We start from the raw sequence: 18648 nt of genomic DNA on the forward strand, positions 1-18648 counted from the left end.
TTTGGTCCCTTTTCTTGCAGAATCCAACCTTCAAAGGTGATGAAGACCTGCAGCTCCCACTGCCTTTAACTGGAACAGCGAGGGCTCAACAGTTCTGAAAGTCAGGCCCCTCATAAGCTGAACCAAATCTCTGGATCTGAAACCCCTTGAAATGTGGGGAATATTAGCTCCAGATCTCAAAACTTCTGTATCCCAAGGGCGAGACTGTAGTGATACACGACACTGCTTGACTAAGAGAACAAGACAGGGAAACAGGCTTTGGTGGTGAAGAGCAACTGCTTTTCCCCTGGGTCTCTTGACTCGTGCTGCTTTCAGAAGTGCTGTCTGATGCTTCACAAGTTTTCCTGCTCTACACAAAGCAGGAGAGTAAATCCCCTAGAATTTGCTAGGGAGTGGTAAATCATTAAAATGACAGGTCACTGGTTCTAAGCAATCTAGATAACTTGCTAAACTGGGCAAAAGCAAATAATGTGTGTTTTTACATGACTCAATGTAAATATATACATATCTAGGAACAAAGAACATATGGATAGAGGAATCTATCCTGGGAAGCAGTGACTGAAAAAGATTTAGGAGTCATGGTGGATAATCAGCTGAACACAAGCTCTCAATGTGACACGGTGGCCAACAGAGTGAATGTGATCCTGGGATGCATAAACAAGGGTTTATCTCGAATAGCAACAGAGCTGTTATTTTCCCTCTGTATTTGTCCCTGGTGTGACCACTGCTGAAATACTGTGTCCATTTCTGGTGCCCACAATTCAAGAAAGATGTTTATAAATTGGAGCGAGTTCAGAGAAGAGCCACAAGAATGATCAGAGGATTAGAAAACATCTTTTATAGTGACAGACTGAGCTCCGTGAGTCTATTTAGCTTAAGAAAGAAGGTTAAAGAGTGACTTGATTACAGACTATAAGTACCTACACAGGGAACAATGATTTAGTACTGGGCTCTGCGATCTAGCAGAGAAAGGAATAACACAATCCAATGGCTAGAAGTTGAAGCTAGACAAATTCAGACAGGAAATGAGAAAAAAATTAAATGGTGAGAGTAATTAACCATCGGGACAAATTACCAGGGATCATGCTGGACTCTCCCTCACTGACAATTTAATTTTTAAATCAAGATTGGATGTTTTTCTAAAAGCTCTGCTCTAGGAATTATTTCAGGGCAGTTCTATGGCCTGTGTAATACAGGAGGTCAGACCAGATGATCACAATGGTCCCTTCCAGCCTTGGAATCTATTAATCCCATTTACCCTTAGCCTCTCTGCTAGCTAAGGTACCAGTTGCAAGTGAGGTTTTTTTAGACAGACTCCTGTCCCACCAAGAAGTGGACTAAAACCACCACCTGTTTTCACATCAGCCACCCAGCAGCAGGTAACAATTTTCATTTACAATTAACCTAGGCAGAGTGTAGAGATCTGAAAAGGCTCAAGATCTCCCAGCCCTTACCTGGTGTGAAATGCTAAGACAAAGATCTACTCATGGCAGAGCAGTGACAAGTTCAATAGGAGATGTCTTGAGGGAAACAGTGCTCAGAAGATTGCAAGATATAAGGGAGCAAATGCAGATGTGCTATATTCTAGGTTAGCTAGCCTAGAGGCAACACCCAATCTCTCGGCTTGATTCTCTTCTCCTCCATACCAGTGCAAGTCAGGAGTAATCGCAGTGAAATCATGTGGAGTCACACTGGAGTGAAATAGCTTTGGTGAGAACAGAATCAAGCCCTCTGAGTAGGCTGAGGGTGAAGAAAGATGATCTTGGGATTGGGATTCAGGAGATAAATTCCAGACTTGGCCACAAACTCCCTTTGTGACCTTGGGCAAATCAGTTCATTTCTGGGTCTCTGGAACCGATCTGTAAAATGGGAAGAAGAATAATTCCCATCTCTCACTTTTTGTCTGCCCCCATCTATTTAGAGTATAAGGTCTTTGGGGCAGGGACTGTCACTTATTCTGCGCCTAGCACAATGGGACCCTGATCTTGGCTACTGTAGAACAAATAAATGCTAACAATGAGGGGGACACATGGTATGCAGGGATGGCCATAGGCTTCCCAAAGACATTTTACCCTGATGTTGGTCTATTTCTCCTCTCATTGAATCCAGTTTTACAATTCAGTGGAGTTTGATTTCATTGGCGTCACTCCTGATTTACAGCAGCATAAGTGAGAGAAGAATCAGGCTTATAGTGCCTGGAAAACTGGAATGAGATGGGTATTGCAAGGACATCCATACAAACCTTGGTCCCATTAATGTGAGCTGCTCAGAAAGAAGCACTACAAATCATGTGCACTACAAGCAAGTTTGTCAATTTTGTCGACTGGTTCAAAACTCCGCCTCAGAACTGGCTTTGGACCAAGAATGATATGCAGAAGGTCTTGAGGCCTCAACAGACTCTGCAACAAGACCTAGTGTTTAGTTATGCATCTCAGATTGGTTCAGATTAAGCTACTGATAAATTCCAAAGTCAGACTCCTGGGTAGGGTTGTGGGAGCTCAGTGGTTCCTGTTCCCAGGGGTTCATGCAAACAAGTTCTCCAGGATTGACCCATGTGTGTGCACCCCCCTGAATTTCACTTCAAGTTTCAAGTTCAAAATAACCAAACCTCAATGTGAAATTCAGCTGAAAAATGATTTTGATGCTAACCCAGACAGTGAACTATGTTTGTTCAAAACTAAAGGTGGAACGAAGCTAGAGAGGCCAGAGTTCAGCTTTCCTAAGGTTTTGGATGTTCAGATCTATGGCTTTGGGTTTGGGCCCATCACAGGCAGGCCAGGGTCACCCTAAAGGTCAAGGAACCTTCTTGGAACTTTCTGCAAATTCAGTCTGAGTTTCAAATCTGTATCAAGACCCAGAACCAGGTGAGTTTCCAGGGTGTCAGGCTTTGTTGGGAATGTTTGTGCAGTTCTGCTGCTGGCTTATTTCCTGGGCAGTTTTGACAACGAAAGGAGCACACCTCGGGTCACACAAGCAGTGTCAGTTCTGCTCTCTGAACAACAAAGGATATTCACAGTTGGCAAGACATCAGAGGGGTGCAGTCATGCAAGTAGGACTTATCCTTCCTCATCTAACGCTAATGACACTGATGGATACAGCACCCTTTTTGCAAGATGGATCCCCAAGGGTTCTAGAAACAATAGATGAGATGGAGGAGTTCACTGCCCCTTCCACTGAAATACCACACCTGTGGGGTAACAGATCACAACTGTATCTGAACGCAGCAATGCCAACAACACTCCTTCGCAGCACGGAACCAATGTTGAGTTCCCGTGTTCAAGCCACTGAAGGGGTTTTCCAGACTGGCCCCTTAGCTCATTGTTGTGGGAAGAAGCAAACTCTGACCTGAGTTATAACAGCTGAAGCCTTTGAGGTGAAAGTTGTGTCAAGATCTGACCCTCTCAGTCAGCTGATCCTAGAGCCCAGCATTGGGAGTGACAACAGGTATAAGCTATGGCATATTGTTTGTAGTTTCCTGTTACAGCTGGGAAGGGGTTTCCTGGCCAGAGGGTGAGTTCTTCATCAGAACTCTTTTGTAGCATTTGGCTAGATCTCCCTGGCTAGTTAGTGAATTGGCTCTGTTAATTGTGAGCTTGCGGGTGGACTGCAGAGAGCTGGCTGGCCACATGGTGCTGCCACCCCAACTTGTTTTCAGCTTCTAAAGTGCATTAAAAGAAGCTAAAAATATATTAGAGCCTTTCCTAATGTTAACGTTCCATGCAAGCGATTGCAGTGATTACCAAAGGGTCGCAGTGTGATTGTGCAAGGGTGGGCAGGTGCCAATGGGAAATCTCTCTGTTAAGATGTTGCCCACTCTCTGAAAAAAATTTTTTAAACCACTGATTTTGTTTTAATCTGTCACAGTCAAGTGTTGACTGGAGAAATGGAGCTGCATCCATTTGATCTGCTCACAATTCATCATCGAAGCACAAGCTGGTCCCCATCAGTGCAGAGTCCGTGTTTCCAGAGTCCCCACTCCTCACTATCCAGCAGGTTCTGGAACCAGCACAAAGTTGTCACGCAAAGTCATGCTGTGCTCTCGGTGCACCAGCAACTGGGAAAAATAAGTGACTAAGCCATTTCCCACAGGAAACATTTTCATCTTGCCTTTATTCCCAGCTGTTCCTTGTCACAACTGTCCCTCAGAAAAGCACGTTTTGCCATCTCCCCATATGTCATCCGCAAGCTGTGAGAGGCTGCATTGGTTCTACTTGGCCAATCCAGCCTCGGATCTTCCTGCAGGTGAACATCCCCTGTTGTCCAGAGAGCCGGAGTGACGGTGCTCCACATACAGGAGTTGGATCAGACAATTGGCTCAAACATAATAAATCTTATTTGGGAACAAAATCGATCTCCTGGGTTCACCCAGATTGTCCACAAACAGCTGGAATCGCAGAGCAAGGGACAGGACAAACCTGCTGAGGATTATTGGCTCTGGGGTGCGAGAATGGCAACGAATAATGAAAATATGGAAACAAAGAGGGAGCCAAATCCATAACATTCAGTAGCTTACGCATCAGGTGACCTGCTCACTGTTAGCCCAGTTATGCAGCTCTTACTCACAGTAAGTTGCATTTACTCACATGTGTAATCCCTGTGAAGTCAATGGGAGTCTGCCTGCAGCAGGACCTCAGGATCTGGCCCATGAATAATAACGTATAAGTGGATATAGCGCTCAGTACAGTGAGTGACTCACTGCCTTGAGTCAGCCTCAGTGCGGGCAGGCATTGTGCAAGCTTCCCACCCACAGCTGTGTCAGCAGACCTCACCCCGGCCCTGCCGCCAAGCTTTGCCAAACGCCTGAATCCTGACATGCAATATCTGCTCCTATTCCGCACTGTCTCCTCCTCCGCCCCCCCCCCCACACCCTAAGTCCTGATTTGCCCCACTCCTACCATTCCTGGCCCCAAGGCACAGCTTTGCCTATGCACCTGAGAGCACCCTTTCATCAAACTCACTAATCACCATGCTATTATCATAGAATATCCGGGTTGGAAGGGACCTCACGAGGTCATTTAGTCCAAACCCCTGCTCAAAGCAGGACCAATCCCCAACTAAAATCATGCCAGCCAGGGCTTTGTCAAGCTGGGCCTTATCAACCTCTAAGGATGGAGATTCCACCACCTCCCTAAGCAACCCATTCCAGTGCTTCACCACCCTCCTAGTGAAATAGTGTTTCCTAATATCCAACCTAGACCTCCCCCACTGCAGTTTGAGACCACTGCTTCTTGTTCTGTCTGACCACTGCTTCTTGTTCTGTCTTGAGGAAGTGTTTGGGACCACCCCTGCAGAATAGTGTGGCAACAGCTCCCTGTTCCCCCGCCCTACACCTCAGCCAATGTTCCTCAGTCCTGACTTACTGCACAGCACCTCCTGCTCACACAGCACTGAGCCGCCTCAGAGCTCTGGCAACGCACCTGAATCCAGGCCTTAGTGCCCCTTGCTTTTCCAGTGCCCTCTTCCACCTTCACCAAACAGTGGATGACAGCGTGCCCCAACGCTGACCTGCAGTATGCCCCACTATGACAGTGCAGCGGCCCAGTACAGCTGTGACACAGCACTTGAGTCCCAAGCACTATTATTCCCATCCTAGGGGTTAACACATCTCTGCCAATGCCCCTCAGCCCTGATCTAGAAAACTCTGTTATTCCCAAGGCTAGGCTTCCCTTGAGCAAAAACTACACCTGTCATGTCAGATTGGGTAGGTCTGGGTGTGTCTTTATGTAGGGCATCAGCATCAAAGCTAACGAGACTTCGTCTGAATAAACACTGACCTCAAGACTTGGTCCACATGGCATAGGACATTGAACTAGCTCAGCTACACTGCAGCTGCCAACCAAAAGAGAAAAACCACCTAGGGCCAGCAACAGGAAAGGCAGCAATTAAATCATGACAGCTTTGTATGGATCTCCTCTGAAACATACAGGAATTTATCTCTCTGTTAGCCGTGCAAACCTCACCTGGGATCCGCGAGGGCCCTTATTGTATTGCCAGTAATAAAGATACTGCAGGCTAAATTCTGCCCTCACACACACGCAACCCCTCATCCTGTCTTCAAATTCTGCTCTCAGTTTTACCCATGCAACCTCAGAAACGGAGGGTAGAGTTCAGCTCTGCAGCTAGGCGTCACCAATTGTCATGAGGATGTGAGAGCCAGGAGAGAGAGCCAAAGACAGGTGTTGGCTCTGAAAGGAGCAATGGAAGCATTTTTCTTGTCACTAATGTAAGCAAGATATGAGACTCTGGAGGGCTCAGTGGAGTGAGAAGGGGTCATTTCTACACAGGTCACTCTGCAGACACTAATGATTCCAGGGGATCCTCTGGAGGGATAGCAGAGAACATTACAAAGAGCTGTGAGGAAGCCGAGCAAGGAAAAGACATAAAGCCAAAATTTCCTTTGGTGGTACAAAATATTGCAGTGTTGAAATTGTTTCTAGTTGTCAGGACAGATTGTTCATTTTGATTCATTTCTAAGCAGGTTTAGTGCAGCAGGCTTCAGGAAGGTAACTAGATTTGGAGAATGACAAGGCAATAGGAGAAATCAAACAAGGGCTGGGGAGTCACATAAAACTTTCAGGCAAGGGGATGTTATCAAAATCTAATTGTTCCCATTTATGACTTTTGCTATTGTTGAGATAGCATGTAATTATCAAGGGTGCTTGAATGCAATCCAGTGCCCAATCCAAGTCTGGAATGTAATGATCCAGTGGCTCTTAACCTTTCCAGACTACTGTGCCCCTTTCAAGAGTCTGATTTGTCTTGCGTACCCCCATTTATACCTCACTTAAAAACTTACAAAATCAGACATACAAATACAGAAGTGTGACCGCGCACTATTACTGAAACATTGCTAACTTTCTAATTTTGACCATATAATTATAAAATAAATGTATTGGAATATAAATACTGTACTTACATTTCAGTGCATAGCATACAGAGCAGTATAAACAAACCAGCATCTATGAAATTTTAGTTTGCACTGATTTTGCTAGTGCTTTGTATGTAGCCTGTTGTAAAACTAGGCAAATATCTAGATGAGTTGATGTACCCCCTGGAAGACCTCTGAGTACCGCCAAGGGTACACGTACCCCTGGTTGAGAACCACTGCAATAATCAACTCAACAGGAAAATGTAACTCCAAAGCGCACACACGCACACAGACACTATACAATTGCCCCACTCATGCCCTGCAGCACACATTTGCACTGCACACTCACCTTTCAGATGCCACTCACACAAATATTTGAACTACCTGCACACACATGTACACAGATGCACACCAAATACACACACGCACAGATCCCCAACATCCCCGCACGCACCATGTTTACCACCACACAAAGGACAGATCAAAATAGTAGGGTGATGTGCTCCTGCTCCAGTCTGTGTGAGTGGCTTTGTGCTGACAGAGCGCTGTGCTGAAAACAGCTTGGGCCCCTGAGGTCTCCAAATACCTCCCGGCCCCCTCTTTATTGCAGTCCTGGGTCAGGAACACCAGTTTTAACCCCCTACCTCTCTCTAACAGGAACCGCCTAATTGCCTCCACAAGCACAAGCTCCCATTCTGGGAAGATTATCCACCCATGGTGAGACAACCTCTCACCAACTACCACAAGCTGGCCTATGTAAGGCTTGGGGTGGGAGATGAGGAGAAGGTGACATACTGATTCATGGCCCTTGCAGCAAAGGGACTGGGAGAAGGACGGTACGTGAATGGTTTGGCAGGGTCACACAAGTTTATTCAAGATGGCCCTGGATCTGCCAGAGTACTCCTAGCTCTAGCAGTTTACCCTCCAAACCCATCAGTCTCCATACCACCTTTTTACTTCCCACTTCAAGTCCAGCTTAGTTTTAGCAGCGGCTCTCTCTCGGGCAGCAGTAGAATTAGAGGTTAATACAGATGGGCTTGTGCGTAAAACACTGTGGGACTCTCAGATGGAAGGTGCTTCAGAAAAGCAGCTCTTGAGGTAGTAGCTGCTAAATTCGTATTAGAATTGAGGTGGAAAAAGCAAGGCAAACCCAGGAAACTAGGCACGGGTGGAGGCCCTGTGCTGGGCCATATCATATACATGATAAAAAAAAAGTCCCTCAGAGGCTCCCTCTCTCTTCCCCTCCCAGAGTTTGTCTTCTAATATACCTCCCGCCACCACCCCATTTTCTCCCCTTCACTCTATTATCATCAGGAAGAGCAAGCTCAAGGCCATGCAGCACCACCTGAGACTAGCAGCAGCCACCTGTGTGCCTATAAAACCAGCAGAGCGTTCTGAAGGTGGAGGTCAGTCTGACTAGCATATGGAACAGTAATACCATAAACACCAGAATGTCTGCACTCCTTGGGAGGTGCCTGCTACAGCTGGAAGAAACCCAGAAGCCATTACTGAGAATTCTTAGGGCTTTGGGTAATATATCCTACTCTCTGACCGTTTCCCAACTTGCTGAGCAATAGCACACACTTCTGCACCGCACCACACACAAACCCACAACCCCGACTCTCTGTAACCTTGGTTCCCATTTTATTACCCCGTTTGCTAGTGGGTATTTACAGTGGGACATGACAGGGATGCAATCCAACAGTACATGTGTGGCTCACAGTCCTCGGCGGATTAGCTAGCTTGCAGGAAGAAGCCGTGCATTAGAGGCACTTGTACAGTGCTACGGATTCAACCTGCTGGCAAAGGCCAGTCAGCCATGCTTTGGACTTGCAGCATTTTAAGAATGATGAATTACTAACTTTGGGCAGAGCATGTGGAAATGACTTTATTCTGTGGGAATGTGAAATGTTTAAGGTTTGAGGGTTGGGTAAATGAGGATGAAGGGGTTGGGATGCCATATGCCATCTACAAGTGCTTAAGGCAGGGAGAGGCATTGTTTAGAGCAGCGGCTTCAACCTTTTTTCATTTGCAGAAACATTTTCAAATGGAGGTGCGGACCCCTTTAGAAATCGTAGACACAGTCTGCAGACCCCCAGGGGTCTGTGGACCACAGGTTGAAAGCCACTGGTTTAGAGTGATCCAAGGGGGTATAAAACTTTTCTCCAGGAATGCAATTAAGCACAGGAAAGGTTAGGCTGGTTACTCAACTGTGAGATCCTTTAGACTGTGGTCTCCCTGGAGAAGTGGTGGAAGCCCCATTGCTCAAGTCATTGTTCCCCGTGGGCTGTTTTTCAATCTGGCTTTGGGAGGGGATGGATAAAATGACTTAATAGGTCTTTTCCTGTTCTAATTCCACTGACTCTACAGTTCCTCACTGTCTGAGACAGGGCGCCACCTCTGAATGAGCAAAGGGGAAAAAACAACAACAAATATTGCAAAGCAACTGGAGGTTGATGCCAGATGTTTCCCCCTAAAGATTTGCCCCTTTTCTTTGACCCTTTAGCAGGAGTTTGCTGCTCCGAGCCTGCTAGGTTTTGCTGACAATTCCAGCTGCTTAGCTGGGCTGGGGCAAAAAGCAGGGAGATTTTCTAGAACCATCCCGGAGAAAGCATCACATTCAAAGTGGAAAAGTGGCAAGCACAAGAGCTGGGAAGTTCTCCCGTCTCTTTTGGCAGGTGACACTGGCTGGGAATTACTGTGCTTTGGAGGTTTGCTAGTCCTGCTGCAGTCACACATGCCCTGCAGTCAGGGGTGGGAGAAAAAGGTTGGAGAGAAAGCAACCTGAAACTTGGATCGAACAGAACCTTGTCCTAGAGGTGAGGCCAGAGCACCCCCACTATGACTTTCAACCCTGGATCCACCCCCACCTCCTGCAAATTTTGGGGAAGTTCAAATCCAGGAATGAACTTCACAGCTGCTCCTCATCTCTTCAATGGGCTGACCCAGAGCACCAGATTCAAACACGCCCCCTGCCAGCTTTGGAAGGGAAAGGGGCCAGCAGATAGTGGAGGGACTGAGAGGAGCACATCTCCTGTTTCCACTCCTCCTGCCGCAGGCCCAGCTGGTGACCCATTTGTGGATCACCGGCTGATAATATTGCTCTGAGAAACCACCTGTAGTTCATCACAGCCAACAATGCAGCTGGAGGAGTTACAGAGCTGGAAAGGGGGCGGGGGCATAAGCAGAGGCACCGCTGGGGAGAGGAAAGCACTTTGTCACAGGCAGCAATCCACTGCTGAATTACTGGCTGAGGACTTGCACTCCTGGGGACAGGGGCTTACTGGGGGAGAACATGCAGAAAGGCCCCCAGCAAGGGGCAGAAGGGCCACTCTCCGCCAGCCTTCCGGAGATAGTTTGATCTCTCACCTAAGACAACAGCGACTCCACCTGAATCAGCGTAATGTTGCCTGAAGCGAAAAGGCAAACCTGACGCGAAAAGGCAAACCTGAAGCGAAAAGGCAAACCTGACGCTGCCTGGGGTCAGTAGTGTGGACACACTCCGTTGTCCTTCAGCCAGTGCGCTATAAAGGAAATAAACAAGTTGTTCCCTCTGCGTGTGGCCAGCACCTAGCACAAAGGGCCCCCACTCCTTACAGGAGCCTCTCAGTGCTACCCAGCATCGAACTAACAATAACAGTACTGTAACAAAGGGCTCTAGTGTAGACCCACGGGGGTTCACTCTCGATTTACACCAGCACGGCTGAGAGGAGAATCAGGTCCTGACAGGAGTGGAAAGCTCCCAAGAAAGCCTGTTCCCAAGGGATTCCGAGCCTCATCACCAGACTGAAGTTGTCCTTTGGCTGCTTGTCCGGACTGAGTCTTTTGCAGCTCATGAGTGACAGCCACTGTTGGTCTCACATGCTTGTCGGGCAGGAGCTAGCCAGCTCTTCGGAGGCTCAACCCTTCCTGCCTGTGAGGAGGTACAGCGCCAGTTTCCAAAACGTTCAACCCCAGCCTGACTCTCCTCTATCCTTTCCCTCATGCAGGCCGTCAGCCGCTGAAAATCTCCCTGCTGCGAGAGTCTGATATGACAGTTTCCATTTACCCACCAGGCTGTGCTAAGAGATCAAACAAACCTTCCCCAGTGCCTCTATCCAATGAGACGTAGCAGCGAGGTCTGTTTGCAAAGCGCACTGTAGTGCCAGGGCGTATTGCTGCATCTCCCCAAACAGCTGCACAGTGAACAAAAACCTCCTTCCATAGAGGGCTGTTAGACCGGTCTTCCTGCAGCCCCCTCCTCCCAGCTGTCTGGTGCTCTTGAAACTCCAGGCAGCCCCAGTTCCTTAGTGGCTGCTCTAATGCTTGAGCAATGCTGTGGATGATGCACCATTAGCCAGACATATTCAATAAATCAGAATCCAATTACCAGGTTAAGGAAATTGGAAGTAAATGTAATTAGCCCAGGCCCCTTCACATGCTGTGCCCTTGCTTCCTCCCTTAATGAGAGCTTTTCTCTTCCAAAGCACTCGACACCATGTCACGCACCCAGAAAAACACTGACACTTGGCCGCAGCAGCCAGACCACAACAGGGCTTGGAGAAAGGGTCAGTCTAGTTGATTTTCCCTTTAAAACAGGGCAGATGGTTAATATCCCCTGCGTTAATTCTCTCCAGGAATACCAGGCTCTCTGCTCAGCTATAGCATGTGTCCGTCAGGGCTGTCAGTTCCCCTTCAGAGGGAAGAGCATCTGGCCTCACTAGGCAAGGGAGTGAAAAAATCACAACAGAAATTGTGCTACAGAACTGGTGTGATGTTATCATTAGAGATGGGTTCAGGCCCTAGCCTCAGGAGCTGAATTGGGGAAATTAATGCTCGAAGTTTGGCTCCCACATTTTGATTCTCCCTCTTTACACAGAGGCAATTTAGGAATTTCAAATCCAGACCCAGGATCGGACTCTGATCCAGATTCAGACCAAGGGCTCTGGTGCAGGCCTATCTCTACTTATCAGAGTACAGTAACTCCTCCCTTAATGTTGTAGTTACGTTCCTGAAAAATGTGACTTTAAGCGAAACGATGTTAAGTGAATCCAATTTCCCCATAAGAATTAATGTAAATGAGAGGGTTAGGTTCCAGGAAAAAAATTTTCACCAGACAAAAGATTATATTATATATATATACACACACACACAGTATAAGTTTTAAATAAACAATTTAATACTGGTACACAGTGATGATGATTGTGAAATTTGGTTGAGGTGGAGGAGTAAGGGATATTTCCCTTACTGCTAAATGATGAACTAGCAACTGGCTGAGCCCTCAAGAGTTAACTCTCCCACTCTACAAGGCAGCAGGAATGGAGGGAGATATGCTCATTTCCCCTTTAAGTACACTGCCTTGTTCATTAGATCAGCTTGCTGAGACCCCAGCTGCTGCCAGCAAGCTCCCTCCGTCCTGAGCCCTGGTGTGTCCCCCCTGCTCTATGGAAGATGGCGTAAGTGGGGTGCAGTAACAGGGGAAGGGGGACACCCTGACATTAGCCCCCTCTTCCTTCCCTCCCTCCCCCCCCGCCAGGGCCGCCCAGAGGGGGGGGCAAAGGGGGCAATTTGCCCCGGGCTCCGCAGGGGCCCCCAAGAGAAGAGCGGAGGCTCCCGCCTCCGCCCCTCTCCTGGAGCCTCAGCGTCTCTGGCGGGGCCCCTGAGCCCCGCCCCGCTCAGAGACGGTCCCGCCCCGGCCCCGGCCCCAGCCCTAGCCCCAGCCTCTTACCGAGCACGTCTCTGGCGGGGCCTGAGCTCCGTCCCGCTCAGAGCTGCGTGGTGAGCGGGGCGGGGCTGGGAGCTCCAACGGGGCCTGAGCCCCGCCCCGCTCAGAGCGGCGTGGGGAGGGGGCGGGGCAGCTGCCTCCGCTCGGCGTGGAGCTCACAGCCCCGCCCCCTCACCACGCGGCTCTGAGCGGGACGGAGCTCAGGCCCCGCCGGAGACGTGCTCGGTAAGAGGCTGGGGCCGGGGCCGGGACCGGGGCGGGGGGGAGGAGCGGGACCGTCGGGGCCGGGGGCGGGACCGGGACCCACCGCCGCCGAAGCGCAGCCCGGTCTTCGGCGGCGGGGGGCCCCTTCTGTTCCGGGACCCGCCACCTAAGTGCCCGGAAGGCCCGCGGCGGGGACCCCCCCGCCACCGAATTACCGCCGAAGACCGGGCTGCGCTTCGGCGGCGGGTCCCGCTTCGGCGGTAATTCGGCGGCAGGGGGGCTCCCGCCGCGGGTCTTCGGGGCACTTTGGCGGCGGGTCCCGGAACGGAAGGGCCCCCCGCCGCCGAAGACCCTGGGCCCCCGGAATCCTCTGGGCGGCCCTGCCCCCCGCACAGCAAGCAGGAGTCTCGGGGAGCAGCTCCAAAGCAGAGGGCAGGAGCAGCACATGGCGGGGGGTGGGGGAGGGACAGCTGCAATTGCTAGCCTGCTGGGCAGCTGCTGCACAGGGAGCTTAGGGGTGGGGGAGCTGATAAGGGGGCTGCCGGTCCCCCCTGGCTCCAAGCCCCCACCAGCTAGCTGCAACGGGCTGCTCTTCCTGCAAGCAGTGGGCAAAGCAGGCGGCTGCCAAACGATGTTAGAAGGGAGCATTGCACAACGTTAAATGAGTATGTTCTCTAACTGATCAGCAACGTAACAACGAAACAACATTAACCAGGATGACTTTAAGTGAGGAGTTACTGCACTAAGGATTCTGGCGGTTGGATGGGAACTACATTAGGAGCTGAAGGTTGGGCTATGTCCTTGGAAAGCAAGCAGAGCCCTGCTATAACTCAAACCAAATGAATTGCAGAGAGAGAAGCAGGACTGGGGAACACAAGGGAAAGGAGTTCTAATTTAGCTCTCGGAAGGAAGGGTTCAGATTGCCCCAGCCGCTCCAGCTAGGTCAGATCCCCTCCCCATACATCAAATCCACCCCTAGGTGATACCATCCAGGAGAAGATGCAGCTTCTTCACTGTGCTTCCAAACCAACAAGCCTCTGCTGTCTCTTCTAGTGCAAACCCTTTAAATAATTCTTTGCACCACTTGTCACTGCCCTGAATGAAGAAGCACAGAGCTGGGGGCCAGGAAGTCCTGGTTCCTAATCCTGGATCTTCCCCTGGCCATCTAGACAGCCTTGGGCAGGTCCCCCAGTGCTTGTATTGCCCCATGTGTGAGTAAAGTACTTCACAAGGAGGTGAAGAATCAATTAGTGATCGTTTGTTCACTGCTCTGAAAGGAATACTGCTTAGAACAGGGGTGAGCAAACTACAGCCCATGGGCCGGATCCAGCCCCTCAGGGCTTTGGATCCGGCCCGCAGGATTGCCCCCCGTGGTGCCATGGGCCCTCCGCCACTCTCAGAGGCGGCTGACACCACATCCCTGCCTCCCCTGGGTTGCCCTTGCCTCCAGGCACTGCTCCCCGCAGCTCTCATTGGCCAGGAACGGGGAACCACAGCCAATGGGAGCTTTGGGGGAGGTACCTGGAGGCATAGCAAGGGCAGCGCACACGAAGCCCTCTGCTCTCCTCCCCCCCAGGGGCCACAGCACTTCCAGGAGCAGCACAACAAGGGGCCAGGGCAGGCATGCAGGGAGCTTGCCCTGGCCCAGGTGCACGCCGCTGCCACCCTGAAGCCGCTTTAGGTAAGCGGCGCCAGGCCAGAGCTCGAACTCCTCCTGGACCCTGCCCCCCAACCCTCTGCCCTAAGCCCCCTGCCTGCACCTCGCACCCCTCCTGCACCCCATCCCCCTGCCCTGAGCCCCCTCCCGCAGTCTGCACTCCTCCTGCACCCCTTTCCTGAGTCCTCCATACACCCTGCACCCCTCCTCCGCCCCAATCCCTTGCCCTGAGCCCCTTCCTGCACACCATACCCGCTCCCACACATCACACTCCCTCCCGCACCCCAACCCTCTGCCCCGGCCCTGCATACAATTTCCCCACCCAGATGTGGCCCTCGACCCAAAAAGTTTGCCCATCCCTGACTTAGAAGCATAGTCATTGGTCCCAGTTGTATCCCCTAGATGCCCACTCATGGAGATCTCAGCTCTCCCCTGTGAAAGATGGGATGGAGACAGGATAGGCCTCCATAGGGCAGCATTCACTCCCTCTCTGTGGGACCCCGAGAAGGGTTCTCTGCAGGTCTGGGGCATGGGTGGGATGTGCCTCACCCTCCATCAGCAACATGGGATTAGGAGAAAGGTATTAGAGCTAGAGGCAGCGGGTAGTGTCACAGGGACTGCTGCTGGCCAAGAGAGCCCTGTGAGTGTGGCCCCACTGGAACTGCACCGGCAAGAAGCTGGCCTGGCTCACAGAGCCTTATGTAGAGCCCTGGCCTCCCACAGAGTTCTTGAAATCTATGAGGATCCCGGGGCTCCAAGGGACTGCAGGCAGGCCCCATAGAAAATGCTCTCCCCGCCCCATCAGAACGACAAGGGAGAAGACTTCACCAGAAGAACCTCAGGGAGATTCCCTACCATACGTTTGCCCACAGGAGGGGACGATAGGGGCTGCTGTTGCTACATGCAGCTGACTGAAGAAGTGACAACATGTGCCGAGCAGGTAGGATATGGCCTATGGCAGCATTTCCCCTGAAGAGCCTCGTGGGGAAAACGGGGATTAAAACTGGGTGAGTTCTTGTAAAGGAAAGTGCCAGAATCCTTTGCCTAGCTATAGTGAAATCAGGCCCTTCCAGCCCCTCCCAAGCCCTCAGAGCTGAAAGCACTCAGCTGCTGCCTGTCAGTTTCCCACTGTCATTAGGGGAGTCCATCACCACTAAGTCAAGCCGCGCTGTAATTATGAAAGATGACAATCCCCCAGATGGCCCAAATCCACCTGCAAAGCACCATCCAAACGGCCCTCCAAAGCAGAGTGAGTTTCTTTGAGTGTGTCACTCAGGAGCCCTTTCCTTTGGCTGATGGAGAACTAGCCGGATAAGTTCTCATATTTCTCCCCCCACTGCAACGCCTCCACTTTCACTCTGCAATGATCCCTTCCTCCCTGTATTAACCCTTGCCCTGCTGAACAAAATAGCGAGCAGCTGTGCTGCACTTGGCACGTCATCTGATTTGTTTCCTCCGCAGCACGAGATCTCCTAGGGCCAGAGGGGATCAGTGCTGGTGGTATGCTTACACACACACACACACACACACACACACACACACACACTCCTGTTCACTCAAAATTCACACACACACACACGGTCCTGTTCACTCAACATTCTGCCTGCCTTGGAGGAAGGTGAAGCCTTTTTTTCCTTGAGAATCTGAATGGAATCCAGTGGCATTCACCCTCCTGAGCAGGTGAAGTTTTCAGAGGATAGGATGTCAGCGTCATATATGAGACTAGACAAACACAAGGGGTAAGTCTCATCCTAAGAAAATACAGACCAAATCAGACCCCTTCCTTTTCATTTGTGGGTGGATCAGTGACTTTACTGTTGATTCAACACAAGCACCCAAAAACTAATGAAAGGGGCACTCAATAAATTTAGGCCTATCCCTTAGGTTTGGTTTATATTGAATAAAGTGGGAGAGGTCACAAGCATCATAGAAATAGAATGAAATCACACAGTTGCTAGCTCCCAGGATTTTATTGCCAGTCTCATGATATTTGGTGCTTCTCTGAAAGCCCTGGCTTCAGGAGGCACATGATTAGGAGGCAATATCTGCTTTCACTTTTAAAAAGTAAAGTTTCTAACCCTAATGGTTGCAGAGAAAAGCTTGAAAACAGGACTTGAATGCACCCTAAAGGAGCAGAAGCCAGAAGGGAAATAAAAAGCACTCAGCATTTATTTTAAGCCAATCTCATGCTTTTGGAGGTCAGCATGAAAATCAAGAAACATTCTTTTTAAAATTTCAGTGCAATCAGTAGGGATTTTTGAGGATTTAAACATCCCCTTCCAATTTGGGAAAAAAACTAAAACAGCATTATTGTGTTTGCACAAGAAAACCAGGAGTAGAAACGGACTATAAACAAGAAGTAAAATTGACCGGTCTAGCTTCCCTGCCCTGGTGAAATGCAAACAACATATCAAACAGCACAAAAGCTGTTTCAATTAGTTGTCTGAGGTGATATTAGTAATGCACGTAATGAAATTATTTTTAAGTCAATATGTCTTATCTCATCCGGGTCTCTTTGAAAACAAAGATATCCCCTAGGTAGGTTCTCAATCCAAGAACACAGTGTGCCACGTCTCTGGCCCATTAATTTCCCCCAAGTGTAGGTTTTTTGTCTCCAGTGCACACCTTTAAGGAAGGGCCAATCATGTCCCTTTTTGACTAGTGCTGCCTGATCAAGGAAGAGGATGGGAAGGATGCAAGAACCTGTAATGCCTGGTGTCGCGGATGGCACGGTCACTGGGAATCCTCTCGCTCTCCCGCTGGTTAAAGGCATAGAGGCGGTATGGGTCCTCTCCACCCTTCCATTTCCGGGCACTCAGGTACCTTCTCTCTTCAAACTGATCCCAGAGGTCATCCCAGTCGACATCTGAGCCCTGCACACACAAACATTGAACCCCATCAGAACATGGAGGCCTGCACGTCACAGGTGTCTCTGGGTAGAGTGCAGTGACACCCAGCAAATGCTTAGCAGCTCCTCAGCACATGTGGTCTCTCGCGCCCACTCACAGATAGTAGTTGAAGTCAATGGAGTTGCACTGATTTACATCAGCTGAGGATCTGGCCTGCTACAGATTAAAAGGACACGACCACGGGGGACGCTTAGCACTGCCCTTTGGCGGCCAACTGCTCAGGCGAACCTCAGCACTATCCAACAGCCGTGACTCGCTTGGCTAAATTATATTTTATGTTTTAATGTCTTCTCACATCTGTCAAATATTCAACCGCCTGCAAGGGCATTTGGGCTCAATCTGCACTTCCTTTCAAATGGCTTGGTGCAACATCTGTGAAACACTGCCTGCTCACTGGCTTGGTGAAACCCTGCCTGCTCACCTGGACTAACTCCCCTGCCTCCACATTATTCCGGACAGCCGGGGGTCCTGCAAAGCAAGACATTTGGGGATGAATCATCCCCACTGTTTGCTCAGGTATAGAGGAGCCGCAGGGCTACGATGTTGCTCGCCCCCTGTACAAGAGTCAAAGTGTCCTTTCATTAAGCAGCACACAATGGCTCTGGGCCGGCTCTGGGGTGGCGAACGCAAGGTGCACTCGATAAGATCACATCGTTACAGCAGCACCACCTCTTTGATCTCAGCCTACGTGTAATACAGAGCGATTCAAACATGTACAGTAATTTCAGCACCAAAGAAAATTGTGATCTTATCGAATAATTGATCTTTTTTTTGTTACTCCATCTCACAGCCGCTCTCCCCTGCTAATGGCACAAAATGAAGCTTTTGAAACAGGCGATTTTTATCCCATAATTGATTTTATTCACATTGGACAGCACATTTTCCATGTTAATAGGACGGGGGAGGGGAAAGTGACGGCTCTTGCAAATGAACAGCCTGTATCCCATACATCAGTTTAAGCAAAAAGGGCTGGATCGAGATTCCCCTGGAATGTCCCTTCTCATGCTGCAAGGCCGTTGGAGTGAAATTTAAGGGAACACAGGCCACCTCCAAAGGCACAGCACTGCTTCAAAGCACAAAGATTCCCAGGTCCCTCAAGACCTCTATGGTTTTAACCAAAGACGGCTTTATTTCTTGTCCTCCCTCCGGAGCACTCCCAATATTTCTTACTGTTGCTCACCCTGTTGGGCCAAATTCTGATTTCTGTGACACCAGCGTAAATCAGGACCTAACTCTGTGATCCTCAGTGTTATTACTGATCAGTGACACAGAGATCAGAGTCTGGGCTGTTGAATGTAAACTCTTC

At 49.8% G+C, this 18648-nt stretch overlaps 1 protein-coding gene across 2 annotated transcripts in view; it reads right to left on the reverse strand.

Annotated features, from left to right (window-relative positions):
• The window catches only part of GALNT14 (polypeptide N-acetylgalactosaminyltransferase 14), a 194661-nt gene that overhangs the window by 97833 nt on the left and 78180 nt on the right, over window positions 1-18648 (reverse strand). For both annotated transcript variants that reach the window (XM_045011282.1, XM_045011283.1), the window contains exon 2: window positions 17137-17306. In XM_045011282.1, the coding sequence (XP_044867217.1) occupies window positions 17137-17306 (170 nt within the window). The remainder of the gene's footprint in view (window positions 1-17136; window positions 17307-18648) is intronic.

This window comes from Mauremys mutica, chromosome 3 (genome assembly GCF_020497125.1).
Source record: "Mauremys mutica isolate MM-2020 ecotype Southern chromosome 3, ASM2049712v1, whole genome shotgun sequence".
NCBI lineage: Eukaryota > Metazoa > Chordata > Testudines > Geoemydidae > Mauremys > Mauremys mutica.